Here is a 15,965-nt window from a genome sequence, read left to right as displayed (position 1 = left end):
TATGAATTGTTTTTCAATTTGCAAATTTTGTTCTTCAAATAGTAATAAATTAAATGTGGAATCACCACAAAAAAAAGAGTATTATAAAGAGTAAGTTTTGTTTAATGAAATAGTTAACTTATATTTTAGAAATTTAGATCAGACAGATAATGATTCAACATATGGTGTAATAGATACACAAGATTCACTTACCATTGAAAATACTGAAAAAAATAGAAAATCAATTATTATAAATTCACCACAACCTTCTAAAATAATAAATGTTTCCTTTCGCCATAAAGCAAAAAAAGTACTATTTGGTGGTGATAGATTATCACAACCAGCTATTATTAAAGAACCTACTAAGGATAGTAATAAATTATTAAATAGAAAAAGTTTACCATTATTTAATAGTAAAAATAAAAGAGAATTGCCGAAATTACCTGTACCATCAATTAATGAAAATACTTCATCTGTAAATAATGAAAATAAAAATTTATTTATTTCATCAAAAAAGATATCTTTTGATGAGAAGGCGAACGAAGTTTATGAATCAATTTATCCAGAGACAGACTCTATTGTTGATCCATTTTATACAAAAATAATAAATGATAATAAAAATACTCAAAAATATGATTATCCTATTTTTAACAATAAATCTAAAAAAAATAATGTTAATGAAAAAAATCAAATTAATGATGATCCAATATATACATCAGCATCACAAATATATGGTGGTAGTGAGGATGCTTATTCTAGTATACTTTCTAATGTTGGTGGTGATAAAGAAAATGGATATGCTAAAATGACAGAAAGAAAAAGTAGTAATGATTCAGATAATAATATTCCAATGGTTGATGAAGATTTACCTTCATCATCAACAGTACAAAATTCAGTTTCTGTAAATATTGATGCTTTGTATGCTAAAATAAAAAGACCATCAAATAAAGAAGGCAATAAAAATAAAGAGGTAAATAATAAAGAAACAAATTTTAATGATTCTATTCCAACTTCAATAACTAATGATAATAAAATTTTACAAAAAGTTGATAATCCAACATTTGACACTTTATATCAACAATTAGATGAAAGTGGTAGTGGTAGTATTATTTCAAGTAACAGTCAAAATCCATCATATAGATATATCACAGTACGGGAGACTGTTGATGTAGTTCGAGAACGGATACGTCGTCATGAAGAGGAATTATCAAGAGAAAGGAATAATAATGTAGGTAACCATGGTAGAGAACATTATTATTCTACAATAAATGAATATGAAAGTGTTGGAGATGGTAATATTTCTGATAATATATATGATATAACAAATTCCTCATCAACAACAACAAATTGTTAGTGGTATTTGTAAATTTGTATGATCAGTTAATGTATAACATAATTAAATTATTAATGATTATTTAACAAAATGTGTAGGCAAAGTGTGTTTTTACGTTTATTATTTTTTTTTAATAATACACATGTTCTTGTTATGTATAAAATTGCACAGATATAATAAGTTTGCAAGTATCAACAATTAAATAGAAAAATTTGATAAATTTAATATTTCAGATATAAATTCCAAAAAGACCAACATTATTAATGATAAATCATCAACATCTAATACAATAAATAGGGTAAGAATTATAAAACCAAGAATTATACCTTCAACAACATATCCTAATATGAATAAAATTTTATATAATAATAATTATAATAATCAATCAAATATAAAAACAAAAAGTTGTAGTATGGCAGAGATTAATAATATACACAAAAAAAGGTCAAATGTCCATACCATAAATATAAAATTAACAGGTGAAAAATTTAAAGAAACTGATAAAAATGTGGAACCAGATATAAATTTAAAGAAAACATTTTTATCATCTTTTGATATTTCTTGGAGTAGTCCATTAGACAATGCAATAACATTTATATCTGAAATGCTTGGAGAAGAAACTCCTGTTGAGAATGTTTTTGATGATACATTTAATATCAGTTATAATATTATTTCTGCTAGTATTGATAAAATTAAAGATTTAAGTGATTCAATGATAATGTCGAGGACCAATTTTATAGATAATGGTTGCCAGACAGAACGTATCACAAAAATACCAAAAGTAACAGAAAGAAAAAAAAGTATAGATATTGGAACACAAACATCAAATATACAAAAAATATTTGAAGATAATAAAAAAAAATTACAAAGAATAAATAAAATTTCTTCTAAAGATTATGTTTCAACAATTGATCTTAGTAATGAAAGAAGTTGGCCATTAAAAAAAGAATAAAAATTTGCATTATCATTAATTTTTTTTTAATTTTATTAATATATTAAATAAAATGAAAAATATACTTAAAAAATATGAAAGCATTTAGAAAAAACTTCCAAATCCACCAATATCGAGATCACCTAGGTCAATAGCGGAAGCATTATTAAGTGAAGTTTCACTTTCACTTTTACGCTCTTCAAATGTTGAAGTTTCTTTAAAAGAATTTTCAGAGGTAAAGATTGATTCATTTGTCGTTGGAACATTATTTATAGTTTTTGGTTTAGGTCTTCCCATTACTGTATGAGTATTTACTGTTTTTACAATATTAGCAGTACTCATCATAATAACTCCAATAGGACTTTCAGGTCTTGTTGTATCTATTTTTACATTACCTTTAAATGTTCTTGATTCATTAGCCTTCTTTAAAGCCTGAGCACTATATAATATAGTATGATTCTCTTTTAATAGTTGACAATCAACCTCTAAATGAAGATCCATATCTGTTGGTTGCATTATTTTTCTAAATTCTTTAATTGGAATATCATCAAAAGGAGTTACGGCTTCAATAAAATCTTTTACTACTTCTGTAATTATTAAATTAACAGAAGATTGTGTGACACGCTCTCTAATTAAAGTATTTGCTGAAACACGTAAATTAGAATCACCATTTCCAACGACCACTAATCCTGTTTCACATGTCATTGTCTGCCTTGTAATATTAAAATATTTAATATCAAACATAGTTGAATTTTCACCAACAATAAACAATTGTGGACAATAAGATAATGTTATTTCATGATCAACATCTCCAATAATACCATCAGCAGTTTTGTTGCAATATGCCAAGTTTATTGACGCTGATACTCCTCCAATTTCAGACAAAACCTAAAATTTGAATATATAAAACAACAATATGAATATAAATGAGCATAAAATTTTGTCATTAGTTTTTTTTATTTAAATTTAATTTCTTTGTAATATTTTTAAATTATTTTTTATGTAGAAAAAATGAGCGTTTCAGCAACTTTTGTACCTTATGAAGGTGAAATATTAGAAAGTAGTCAATATGTTTTTGAAAATCTTCCACCAGTTGAATCAGTCTATGCTGATGTTTTATTGTCAGGAGAAAGTAGTTCACACAATAATGTACAAAAAGAAATTTTAAATTCATCATTTAAAAGTATTGAAAAAAATATTATAATTTCTACTAATGTTAAAAATGAAAAGATAAAAGTTTATAAAGCTTATACTATAAATTTAGTAAGTTCAAATATATATTTATTAAATTTAAATTTTTAGAATTCTTACAAAAATATAAAACCAGAAAAAATCTACTTTTTATCTTCACCATGGAAAGGATGGAGTGGAGTAGCAAAAATAGTTCCAAAAAGTAAATCTTATACTGTTACATTTTTAACGCTAAAAAATAAGACAGAAGAAAAAAAAATTTCAATAGATGATAGATTAAATTTTGTTTCATGTCAACCACGTCAAGTGGCATATTTCTACTAAAATAATTTTTATAAGATAATAAATTTTTTTTAGTCTACTCATAATTTTTCTTTTCAATATTAATATTTAAAAAAGTTTTATAAAACTTACACGGTGTATTATTGCATTAGTTACTCCCCAGCCAACTGTTATTATGTGATCATTTGGTCTTGATGCTAATAAAGATTGAAGTTGAATTTTTACTTTATCAATACAATGTTCCATTAACTCAGCAACAGATACAGGTTCAGGTGTTTTGAAACAGAGATTTACAAATTCTGTGTGACTTCCAATAGAAGGAATAAAATTTTCCATAAGTTCTTTGTGCATAACATTAACAGGACAGTAGTCATATGTACTTATATTTGGTAAAACAATGAAACAAGTTACATTTGAAATACTTGTAGGTAAGGCATCTTTAGCTTCTTTATACCAAGGATCAACAGCTTTAACATTAATGAAATCTTTTATACATTTTTTAATTTCTTCACTTTTCTGATTATCATTGTGATTAAAATTAATATCATTATTTTCTTTAAGAATATCAGAAACTTTATATCCAAATGATTTAGCAAACCTAAGAATATTTAAATAAGCAGCTAATAAATTGTCTGGTAAATATTGCATAAACCAAAGATGTGCCTTATGAGCCAATTCTCTTGATTTTCTACTATATGGTGACATGTAATAAAGTAATAAATCAGCGTTTCTACGTGAAAAAACATGAAAAACAGATGCTGAATTATCAACATTTAGGTATGTTGTTTCACTATAAAATTGTTGTTTAATAATTTGAAGTCCCTTTTCAATCATATATTTAAGATCATATTTATCAATGCCAGCTATTATAGATTCTAACATAATGTTTTCAGGTGAAACATTTGCTTCAATTTGTCGTATATCATCAACAACTTGTTTGCCAGGGAGTTCTTTTACAAATGCGTCATACGTCGTTTTGTGATATATTGGATTTTCTAAATCGTCATCTACACAAATATCAAGATCATTATCTTCATCATTATTTGAAGTTGTACAATCGTCTAACAAAATACCTACATTATAATTTCCTGGCCAATTTCTATCATTTAATTCAATAGCTCTAAATTTACTTTTAAAGGGAAGCCTTTCTTCTCGTAATTTTAATCTAACATCAACTTTCATAGATTCCCTCAATTCTTTGTTATTTATTGATTGTAATTTATACCTATTAACAACAAACTTTATTCTCCGTTTTTTTTTATCACCATCAATATTTATAACAAAACCATCTTCTGTTGGAGTTGATGTACTTTTGACAATTTCAGGAATAGTTGTATTTACTTCTTCAATCTCTTCATCATCTTCACCCTCCTCCTGACTTGTTGTTTCATTTTCATCATCATGTAGTGGGAAAAATGTAGAAATGCCACGACCAAAAAATTTTCTTGAAACTGTTGGTTGCTCATACAATTTTTGCTTTGTATCTTTTTTAGATTTTCTATCCTCTTCCTCATAATTTGGATCATATGTTAGATCTGGATTTTTGTCATCAACAAATAAACATTGGTCATACCGATTTCTTAAATAATTATTACGATTCTTAACTACACGACCACTATTAGTTACAAATAATTCATCCATTGTGTAATCAGGATCTGGTGTATTATCATGACTTATATCTACAGAATTTGGCATAAAAATATTAAACCCGGGGAAATATGTATTTTGAGCTTGTAAGGATAATAGTTTCTGTTCCTGTCGTTTTTTCTGAAGTTCTTGTTTTCGTTTCTCAGCACGCTCTTTTTTCTCTTGTTCCTTTCGTAATGCTTCCAATCTTTTTTCATTTTCTCTCTGAATTTTCATTTGCTTAACACTATTTAATCTATCTAACATAGAAAACCCGTTGCCAAAATTAAGATTGCCAACTTTAGATGATAATGATATTATATTGTAATCTGCACTTTCTACCATGCTTAACTCCCTCTCATCATCTTCATCATTTTTACTTTTTAATTTAGTTGTTTTTCTTTTAACAGAATTAACTTTAACATCTTCTTCTCCACTTAAATCTGTACTTTTACATTTAAAAACATCAACTTTTAATTGTTTTTCTACATTATTAATTGCTACTTGTGTTTTATCCTCATTTACAGATTGATCATTTTTAATGGCAGTTAAATTTTTTGGTTTACAAATGCTTTTTTTTCTTGATGAAGATTCAATAATTTCTTCATCAGCAAATTTCTTAGGTTTTTTCATTCGTTTACCTCGTCCGGTTTCAGATGTTATGGAATTATCTTCTAGGTTATCTGTTTTAATTGTTTCCTCAGAAACTTGAGGTTCTAAAAGTACTATTTTGTTATCTTCTGTTAATTTTTGATTGTTATCTGATGAAACAGTTGGTTCCTCTGATATAACTGTAGTATTGCCTAAGGATTTTTTCCTTGCTCTTTTTACTGAACTTTCACTTATCCGCCTTTTCTTTGGTAATGGCGTACCTTCATCATTTATAGAAATAGAATCTCTACAAAATGAAGATGAATTAAAAGATGGTAAAGATAAGTCAGAAGTTAAAATAGTGGCTGTGGCACGACGGGTTCTACTACTTCTTCTTATATTTGGATTGTCATCAGGAGGTTCTTCCGTGGTAGCTTCGGTATTTACTATTGTTGTTACATTATTACTTGATATGTCAACTTTCGTTGCTTTTTTTTTTACCATTGTAATCTAAAAACTATATATATATAATAATATTACTTAAAGTACTATTAACAAATAATTATGGAAAATAAACCAAAAAGATAAAAATAATTAAACTATAATCCTATATATTATTAAATAGATTGTTAAAACTAAATATTATTTTAAATCTTTCCAATGTTCATTTTCTAAAATAAATTTCTTAAATTTAGAAGATCTTTTTTCTAAATCTTCTACACTTGGCAATCTTTGATCTGGTAAAACATTATCCTTAAATAAAGGTGTACCATGTTCTGCTATAAGATATTTATGAATCAACGAATAAAATAGACCTAAGTTCACTCCATCTACAGCTCCTTGAAATCTTTTCCAATACCATCCAATAAGTCCAAAGGCAAAAGCAGATCTATCTTGTACTAAACCATGTGAGTCACATCTCACTTTATAACAAAATTCTTTTGCTTCTTTTTCAGTTATTTGTGTAATGTTTTGGTAAGCTAATGTCATAATTGGTCCCATAAATAAACCACCAAGTAGAAATCTTCCCTGTAATTTTCGGCATTTGTTTCTGATTACTTTACCCGTATTAGATGTCATTGTACCGGGAGAAACTTTGTTCCATAAATAAAACCTATATATTGGATGAGCAATTAAGCCACCAATAACAGAACCAATTTCAGCACATTTAAACGTTCCATAAATATGCATCTCTGTATAAGGAGCTTTTATAAGCGCTAAATTTTCTGGAGTTGACAAGTCAAATATAAATTGCGAGAAATTATAAAACCATTCATCTAAGCCTAACATAATTCTATCAAATTACATAAAAAAAAATTAGTTTGAGATATGAATCGTGTTAACGAATTAACAAAAAAAAAATTTAGAAATAAAAAAATATAATAACAAAAATATAACAAAAAAAAACAAAGATAATTAACAAAATAAATTCTATTTTGGTCCTCTTGCTGCTCTTCTAACTCTAGCTTGTTCTTGTTTTGACATTCGACGACAAATATTCTTCTTTGTCTGTTTTGATTTTCTCATTTTCTTTTCTTCAATTTCCTTTAATTCTTTATTACGTTTTTCTAATCTCAACTGATTCTTTTGTTTTTCTTTTTCAAGTCTATTTTTATAAGTATCTTTGACAGATTGCATGAAATTATCAATTTTCTCTTCTTCATGTGACAATTCAATAGCAGTATGTTTTTTGACAATAGGTTCACGTGTATCTTTTTTAACATCAGCCATCTTAGGTTTAAGTTTATATGGTAACGATTTTTGAAGATCTTTTGATATAACCAATTCTTTCTTAACAAACTCTGGTCTTTGGACGTTTTTATAGTTTGTATTAGGATCATGTTCAAGGGTAATTCCTTTTTCAAATCGAAGTCTACCAGTTGTTTTCATTCCAACCCATTTATTATCACTACTTAATAATTTATCTGTAATAGGAATAAAGAATTTAGGTATTTCTACAGAAATCCATGATCGGAGAAAAACAATATCACTTTTGTTTATCATATCTTCAAATGTAGCACGGAAGGCACCTTCAGGAGTTGACAAAGCTTTCTTTATTTGTCCACGAATACCTGAAACTGTTTTTATTGATGCTCCTTCAAATTTAGCAACTTCTAACTTGCTACTAAACATCCCTTTAATAAAAGCAGTTTTTTTAAAAATTTCATATGGATAACCAACAATCTTCAATTTCTTAACAACGTCAGGTGTTTTATTGTTAGTTAAAACAACTCCTGTTGCAGCAATCCTAAAAGATTTTTTTTCCTCATCTAAACTTTGAACTGCAAGGAAACCAGTATTCTGTGGAACAACAGGAGCCCAAAAATGTGCATGACAAAACATATACTGTGGAGTATATTTTAAAAATCGATGCCTCATATTGTGATCTTGTATTGTATATACAGATACAGTCTGAAATCTTCTCCAACCACATGATATAATCAGAGGATCACGAGACTTAAGAATACGATCGTACCACCTATGTTTTTTAATTCTACATTCAATATATGCTAAGTTCTGTTCACCTGGTAACAAACCACCAATAATATATGGGCGTGTGGCATTGAAATTCTCTACGAATTCACAAGGAAGAGACTCAAATTCCATGCGAACATATTTTCCAGCACGCCATCCTTCAAGTTTTTCTCGTGTTGCTTCATCCATTCCATCAAATATTGTTTTATTCAGCTTAGCTTGAACATCAAGCTCTTCTTTTAATGCGTTGTAAGCTTCATTATTTTCATCATACTCTGCATTAAATTGTTCCTTTAATTTTTGACGTTTTTTATTAATTTTCTCTTTATGAAGAGCCTTCTTATCATTGATAAAATTAGGGCCATTCGATTTCTCTTCACCATTTACACTCTCATCTCCATCTCCATCATCATCATCATCCTCATCAGAATCTTTACACAGTCCTGTCTCTTCATCAAATTCATCATCATTAAAAGCATCATCTTCATTATCCCATTTTCCAGTGACAAAACAATCTCTAATTAGTAATTTAGTAGCATCATCGTTCCAACTACGTGTTTTGTAAAAATCATTGATAGCCGTATTGGATGTAACAGGAGTTGTATAACAATAACCATCTTCTTGATTTTCAATAGAAATATTTATTTTTTCCTTTTCTTTTTTTAATATTTTAAACAAACCACCTGAAAAATTAATGTCGTTGTCATCCTCATCATTTGAATCTTCTTCTTCAATTTTCAAAGGATTATAAATAAGTTTATTCCAATTAATTTTATTTTCTTTTCCTTTTTTCCATAATGATTTTGCTTTTAAAGTCAATTTTTCCCAATCCTCATCCTTCTTTTCGTCAACTTTTTCATACCCCTCTATAAATTTAGATTTCTTTGCAACAGGTTCTAATTCTTCTCCTTCTTCTTCTGTTTCAATATCCTCTTCATCATCAACTATTTCTTCATCACTAAATTCTTCGTCATCAATATCCTCTTCTTCATCCTCAATTGAATTTTCTTCATCACTCATTTCATTTTCAGATTCACTATTTATTTGAATAGCATTGTCAGATTTTTCTAAAAGTTTCATTTGTGATTTGGTTACTTTCTTATCTATGGTTTCCTTCAATTCATCAAACTGAGAAATAAGACCATTTTTTTCATGATCATTATCTTTTTTCTCAATTAATGAATTCTCAACATAAATAGCATCTTTGTCATAAACTATACCACCAAGTCCACTAAATGGAGCATAAACTGTTCTCTCTTTGTCATTTAAAGTCCTTTTCATTTTCCTTTTATCTGGTAATGCACATGGATCAGAAAGAGTACAAATTTCTTTTATCTTAAAATCACCCACACCCGAAATGTGAACATCATTATTATTTTTCATATTAGAACCACGAATATAACCGTATAATGAAACATTTCTGTCACATTTAGGATTTTTTCTAACATCTTCAGGATTAGTTAAGTCTTCAAATCTATCAATTAAAATATAAGAGTGATTCTGCCTCCAAATAATAGGTCTAAATTTAACAACTGAAATAAATCTTGCAAGATTCTTTATTTCTGCGTTTAAATATTGATCTCTTTTAAGACCAGAAAGATAAAATAATTTAGCACCATCATAAATTTCTGTCCAAAATCTATGTTTCAAATTTTTCTTTGTCTTTCGCAATTCAGACGTTTTTTTAATTGAATCTAAATGTGTAAGAACACCCATTATCTTTGGCATGCCATGTGTTTGACAAATATTTATAAATTCAAAAATTTCAACTTCTATACCATAACTTGCATCAATCATCAATAACACAAGATCAGCAACTTTTGCAATATCTATCATAGAATTTACATCATTTTCAACTTCTATAAAAGTAACTCTTCTTGTTTTTCCTGTTACAATTGAAATAGGTCCTTTTAAATTATTCATAGTAATATGAAGGTAATGTTTTACTAATCCTTTCAAAAGTGTTGATTTACCAACTTTTGAAGGTCCAACAATAGCCACAATAATAGGAGGTGGTTCTAACGGTGTTGTATCAATAAGTGGAATGTGTTTTTTTCTTTCAGATATATTAGCGGATCTTCTAATTGCAGCACGAGCACGATTAGCACTTTTAAATGTAAATGCTTTTGCATTACTGCCAACATTTGTTCTTGGTTGTTTTTTTGCTGCCTTTGAAGCTTTTCCTCCGACCTTGTGACCTTAAATATACTAATAAAATAGAAAAATAAATAAACTAACTTCTATGTACTTTTTGCTTCTTTTGTGCTATTTCCTCCATCTTTAAAAATACAGTTAACCAAAATATTTAAAACTTCTAACTACACTATCCCAAAATAGTTATTAGATTGTTTAGTGCAAAAAACAATCGCTTTGAGAGTATTTAAAATAAAAATAATTTTAGAAATGTATCAATTAACATGTATAAAATACAAATAAAAATAATATAAAAATGAAATTTTTAGTGGGTAATTTTCTTTAACAATTTTAAAAAAAATAGGTTATTAAAATAACAATAAAAAAATTGTTTTTATTTATTGTAATATTACGCTTAATCATTTATTAAAATATTTTATTTTTTTTATAAATAAAAATTTTAAAAATTAAATATCATTATATTAACAATAGCTAAAATAAATTCGATTTAAAAAAATAAATTTTATATTTTAAAAGAGTATATAATTTTTATTAGTAATAATATTTTTTAATGTCACTGAAGAAAAATATATAAATGAGTCATACTCTAAAAAAAATATTTTTTTCTATAAAAAAAAATTTAAATTAGTTGTTAAAGAATCATTATTAAGCTTATAATTGAATGAAAAAATAATGTTGTGAATGATAAATTGAGTGGTGATTGAAATGATGAAACTATGAATGTCATCTGAAGAAAACGTTTACCAGTATTCATTGCAAATTTATATAAATATTTTACTAAACAAATGCTTTGCAATTTAAAAAATTTAATAATTTATTATTATTTAAACACTGTTTTTTATCTTACCAAATAATTCTGCATAGAAACAATATATTTTTTTTGAAAACTTAAAGTTTTTTTTTAAAATAAAAAAAAATTTAATTATTGTAAAAAAAAAGTTTATTTAATGAATTTTAATATTTTAAAAAAAAATGTTAGTTTTTAATTAAGTTTGTTATTATCGAAAAAAAATTTAATTTTCACTTGAAATAGAATCAAATATTTAAATATAATAAATTATCAATTTTGAAATTCTGCTTTAATATATTTTTTCATAAAAATTTCTATAATTATGAATAAAATTTTTCTACACAAATTTATTTTTAGATATTTGTGACAAGAAAAAAATGATATCTTTTAGAGTCACTGACGTACTGAATTAATAAAAAATAAAATAAAAAACTATTTGAAAATTTTTTAAAAAATTAAATAAATACATAGTGATTTGAATATTTGAAAGTTGATAAACAGTAAAAAAGGGTTGAAAAAAAATTTTTTTTGCATAAATAACCAAAAATTATCATATAAAAAAAATAAAATTAAGAAAAATGGTAGAAGATTTGTTAATAGAATTTTTATTAAAAAAAATTGTTTTTATTTTATCACAATTTTAGAGGTAGAATCAGAAATCTAGAAAATTTTCAGCCGATTTTTGAATCTCTGAAAATAAAAATGTTATAGCTATGAAACTTATTAATCTAGACTAACTTTTGAATAGAAATCGAATGAAACTGGTCCCATCTTCATAGAACAATTAGTTTCTGAGATGCTGAAAAGTCAAGAACAATGAATATTTTAGAAAAATTTCCGCCCTTGGTCATATCTTGCTTCAGAATGAAGATAAATGCAATCAGATTTCTAAAATCGTCTTCAAATGAGTTTTCATATGGGGTCTACCTTCAAAATATTTTTATACCTTTAACCACTTTCGAGATATAAAAAAATGGTGACAATGGATTACGCGCGAAAAAGTACCAAGCATAGTATTTCAAGAACGGTTGAAAATTTAAAAAAGTTTTCAACGTAGGGTATACCTTAAATTGTAAAAGAAGCACAGCGCATCTGATTTTATGGTTCTGTGACTTCATTAACTTGAGTTATCACACGATTTTTAAAACTTTTTTTAAAGCACATTTCTTATCATATCTTCATTTTTAGAAGTTTTATGAAAATGTAAATAGGCTTAATGAATTCTTCATAAAAAATTGATCTAGAAACAACTGTTTACTTGTAAAATATCTCATTGTATCATAGAAGTCGAAATTTACATAAAAATATTCCCCAATTTCGCTTTAAACTTTGAATGCTTATAACTCCTGAAGTTTCAATTTTATAATATTGTTGATTATATTCAAAATTCATCCCATTCCAAAAGCTATCGAATGACTATAGTAGCATATTCAAATTCAAAAAAAAGTTGTTTTTTTTTAATTACTTATTTTTCTTTATTTCTTCATTATTTTAGTATAAAAATTTTTTATTAAATCAACATTGTAATTTAAAAAAAAATACATAATTATATTATTCAAATATTCAAAAATAATTTCTAGAACTTCAGTGACTCTAAAATTGAGCCGAAAAAAAGATAAAAAAGCTTTGGTAACTTTATACGACTTTTTCATAAATTTGCAGATTCTTTTAAAATATATATGCACATTTAAAATATTTAGTTTACAGGCTAATTTGAAACTATTAAATATGAATATTGAAATTTTCACTTTGCAGGTCACTAGAAAAATATTTTTATATTTAATATTTTGTGTTTTCAAATTGATTCGAAACCTGGACATTAGAATATAAAATTTAAAGTCTGCTAGCTGCCAGAAAGAATTAAATGTGTGTATTTAAATTTTCATTTTGCAGGCTGTTAGAAATATATTTCCATATTTAAAAGTGGCAGTATCAAGAAAGCAAGATTTGGAGGAAACAGTAACATAGTAAAGAGAAAAAATAAAGAAAGGCGTATCATGATGTGGATTGGACAGTTCTGCTGCAGCAAAAAAAGTGATATTAACGTTGTGCTTGGTAAATGGATTGAAGGATTGTGTGTGTTAGCTAATAATAATACAGCAACATCAAAGTAAGAATGATTCAACGTTTTAAGGAAAATGGAGTGCGGTTTCTAGTTCTGAATTTATTCAAAAGTTAGGGTTGGATAATAGTATATTCAATATGGTTGTAAAAAAGAAATTTGCTACTGTTATGGCGGTATAAAATTTTATGAAATTCAAATGCAAAATTTTCTGTGGTCCAGATTTTTTTTTCGACCTAGGTTCTTCTATCTTCCATCATGTAATCCATCGTTTTATTACTTTTTGATTTTCTTCTTAATTTACATATTCTTGTCGTATGTCTTTTGACTTTTCTTTCCTAAATTTGAATTTAAATTTCATCTGCACTTGACTTGTTCTATATTCTGTAAAAACTTCAAGTGAAAGCGGCATCAGTAAAAATTCTTTTTTAATTCATTGTCTCCTATCCCATGAATTCAACATATAATTTCTATCCTTTCTTTTATTCTCCTCATTATTGTTTCTTTGGGTTGAATACAGCTATTATTCCTTAGGTTGTCAGTTTCTCCTTAGCTTTCCTCCTCCTGTAGTGATTATTGCTGGTGATCCTTCTCTGGTAATTCTTCCAAACTGCAATAGATTGTCAAATGACAATTATTTTAAAATAATTTATTAATAAAATGAAGCTATATTTATAATAAAATTAATATTCAAATATATGATAATTTGCATAATACATTAATTTATTTATATTTTTTTGTTTTCGATTGATTTTTAATATTGAAAATCAGCATATAAAATTTATATTTTGCTTGTTGGTAGAAATTACTTAATGTGCATATTTAAATTTGCATTTTGCGGGTTATATAAAATATATTTAAATATTTATGTTTTTGAGTTGTTTCGAACCCTGGACATCAGTATATAAAATGTAGAATTTACTGGTTAATAGAAAATATTATATGTATATATTTAAATTTTTACTTTGCGGGTACCAAGAAATATATTTTTATATTTAAAAATTTGTGTTTCCATGTTGTTTCGAAACTTAGGCATACAAATACAAAGTTTAAACTCGGCCGGTAGATAAAAAAAATTAAATGTAAATATTTAAATTTTCACTTTGCGGGTAGTAAAAAATATATTTTTATATTTAAAAATTAATGTTTCCAAGTTGATTCGAAACTTAGACATCTGCATATAAAATTTAAAATTTCTGGCTAATAAAAATATAAATGTGTATATTTAAATTTTCATTTTGCGGGTAGTATAAAATATATTTTTATATTTAAAATTTTATGTTTTCGAGTTGATTCGAAACTTGTACATCTGTATATAAAATTCAAAATTTACTTGCTTATAGAAAATATAAAGTATATATAAAAATTTTCATTTTGCGGGTAGTAAGAAATATAATTGTATATTTAAAAATTTATGTTTACGAGTTGATTTGAAACTTGGACATACAAGTATAAAATTTAAAGTTTTTCAGTAGATAGGAAATATTAAATTAGTATATTTAAATTTTCATTTAGTAGGCTGGTAATAAATATATTTCTATAATAAAAATTTTTTTTATAAATATGTATTCTTGTGGGTTGTTAACATATATATTTAAGTATATATAGAAATTTTAAGTTTGCAGATTAGTAGAAATAAAAGAAAATTGAAACTTTAATATACTTTTACATTGAATCTATTTAATTATTTGAAGAAGAATTTATCGTTGTGAATGAATTAACATATTAAAAAGTAGTTCCATTGGTAATTTAATTTCCTTTTAACAGTAAAAATAATATTTTAGTATTAAAGTAACAATAATTTTTATGATCCGCATAGCCAAAAATGTTTTTTTTTTAATTATTTAAGAACAATGTTTTAATCAAAAATAACCTTTGATAAATTTTTATTATTTTAAAATCTATTCTTTTTAATTAAACATTTTATTAAAAGTTTTTCTTAAAGTTTATTTATAAATAATTAAATTCTCAAACTTACTTTTACAACGAAAAATAATGTTGGATAAGTGTTTTGTATGTAATAAGTAGTATAAATTTGTTTTTCAATTGGTAAAAAAATCTCTGCTTAATTATTTAAAGTAAACAATTTTTACACTTTACTTGGTTTTCAATAAACTAAATTTTTTGGTAGAAATAGTTTACTTTTTTAGTATTATTTGGAATGATTTTACAATTTACAGTAATAAAATTTATAACTAATCTTAAAAATTTCTATATTGTTATTTTTCTATCCATTAAAGTTTATTTCTAAACTTCTCAAGTTTATAATTATTTTAATTTAATTTTATTTTAAAGTTAAAGATAATTGTTGCAATATATTAAAAAAAAATATTTAATAGTTATTTCAAGAAGTTTGACTGCAAAACGTAAATTAGAAATTACTCTTTACCTAAATTACAATTTTTGCATTATTTTCTAAGATTTTTTTAATCTAATTGTCAAATAATTTGTTTGATATAAACTTATAGTAAACAATTAGGTATAAGAAATGCTGGAAATTTATTTTAAAAAAAATTAATAATTAAAATATTTATGTTGTTTAATTTTAGTT

General features: G+C 25.4%; 6 protein-coding genes across 6 annotated transcripts; 3 read left to right on the top strand and 3 right to left on the bottom strand.

Moving 5' to 3' along the window:
* Position 1: 1 nt before the first annotated feature.
* On the top strand, positions 2–2,264 carry SRAE_0000038600 (Hypothetical protein; the record flags this gene model as incomplete). The annotated part of the gene is made up of 3 exons (XM_024646271.1): positions 2–90; positions 130–1,328; positions 1,546–2,264. 3 exons carry the CDS (start codon positions 2–4, stop codon positions 2,262–2,264), a joined length of 2,007 nt encoding a protein of 668 aa, XP_024500469.1.
* An 84-nt stretch (positions 2,265–2,348) lies between these two features.
* SRAE_0000038400 (KAT8 regulatory NSL complex subunit 3) lies at positions 2,349–6,437 on the bottom strand (the record flags this gene model as incomplete). Its single annotated transcript, XM_024646269.1, has 2 exons — positions 2,349–3,131; positions 3,849–6,437. The coding sequence occupies 2 exons, from the start codon at positions 6,435–6,437 to the stop codon at positions 2,349–2,351; spliced, it is 3,372 nt and encodes a 1,123-aa protein (XP_024500467.1).
* SRAE_0000038500 (Hypothetical protein) lies at positions 3,255–3,758 on the top strand (the record flags this gene model as incomplete). Its single annotated transcript, XM_024646270.1, has 2 exons — positions 3,255–3,506; positions 3,546–3,758. 2 exons carry the CDS (start codon positions 3,255–3,257, stop codon positions 3,756–3,758), a joined length of 465 nt encoding a protein of 154 aa, XP_024500468.1.
* A 138-nt stretch (positions 6,438–6,575) lies between the features above and the next one.
* On the bottom strand, positions 6,576–7,223 carry SRAE_0000038300 (Protein of unknown function DUF1757 family-containing protein; the record flags this gene model as incomplete). Its single annotated transcript, XM_024646268.1, has 1 exon — positions 6,576–7,223. The coding sequence occupies one exon, from the start codon at positions 7,221–7,223 to the stop codon at positions 6,576–6,578; it is 648 nt and encodes a 215-aa protein (XP_024500466.1).
* Positions 7,224–7,364: 141 nt separating this feature from the next.
* Positions 7,365–10,686, bottom strand: SRAE_0000038200 (Bms1l protein; the record flags this gene model as incomplete). Its single annotated transcript, XM_024646267.1, has 2 exons — positions 7,365–10,606; positions 10,647–10,686. 2 exons carry the CDS (start codon positions 10,684–10,686, stop codon positions 7,365–7,367), a joined length of 3,282 nt encoding a protein of 1,093 aa, XP_024500465.1.
* Positions 10,687–13,349: 2,663 nt separating this feature from the next.
* Positions 13,350–13,596, top strand: SRAE_0000038100 (Hypothetical protein; the record flags this gene model as incomplete). Its single annotated transcript, XM_024646266.1, has 2 exons — positions 13,350–13,462; positions 13,509–13,596. 2 exons carry the CDS (start codon positions 13,350–13,352, stop codon positions 13,594–13,596), a joined length of 201 nt encoding a protein of 66 aa, XP_024500464.1.
* Positions 13,597–15,965: the final 2,369 nt, after the last annotated feature.

The sequence above is a fragment of the Strongyloides ratti genome, scaffold srae_scaffold0000002 (genome assembly GCF_001040885.1).
Source record: "Strongyloides ratti genome assembly S_ratti_ED321, scaffold srae_scaffold0000002".
Taxonomy (NCBI): domain Eukaryota; kingdom Metazoa; phylum Nematoda; class Chromadorea; order Rhabditida; family Strongyloididae; genus Strongyloides; species Strongyloides ratti.
This window is presented reverse-complemented; position numbering and strand designations above follow the sequence as displayed.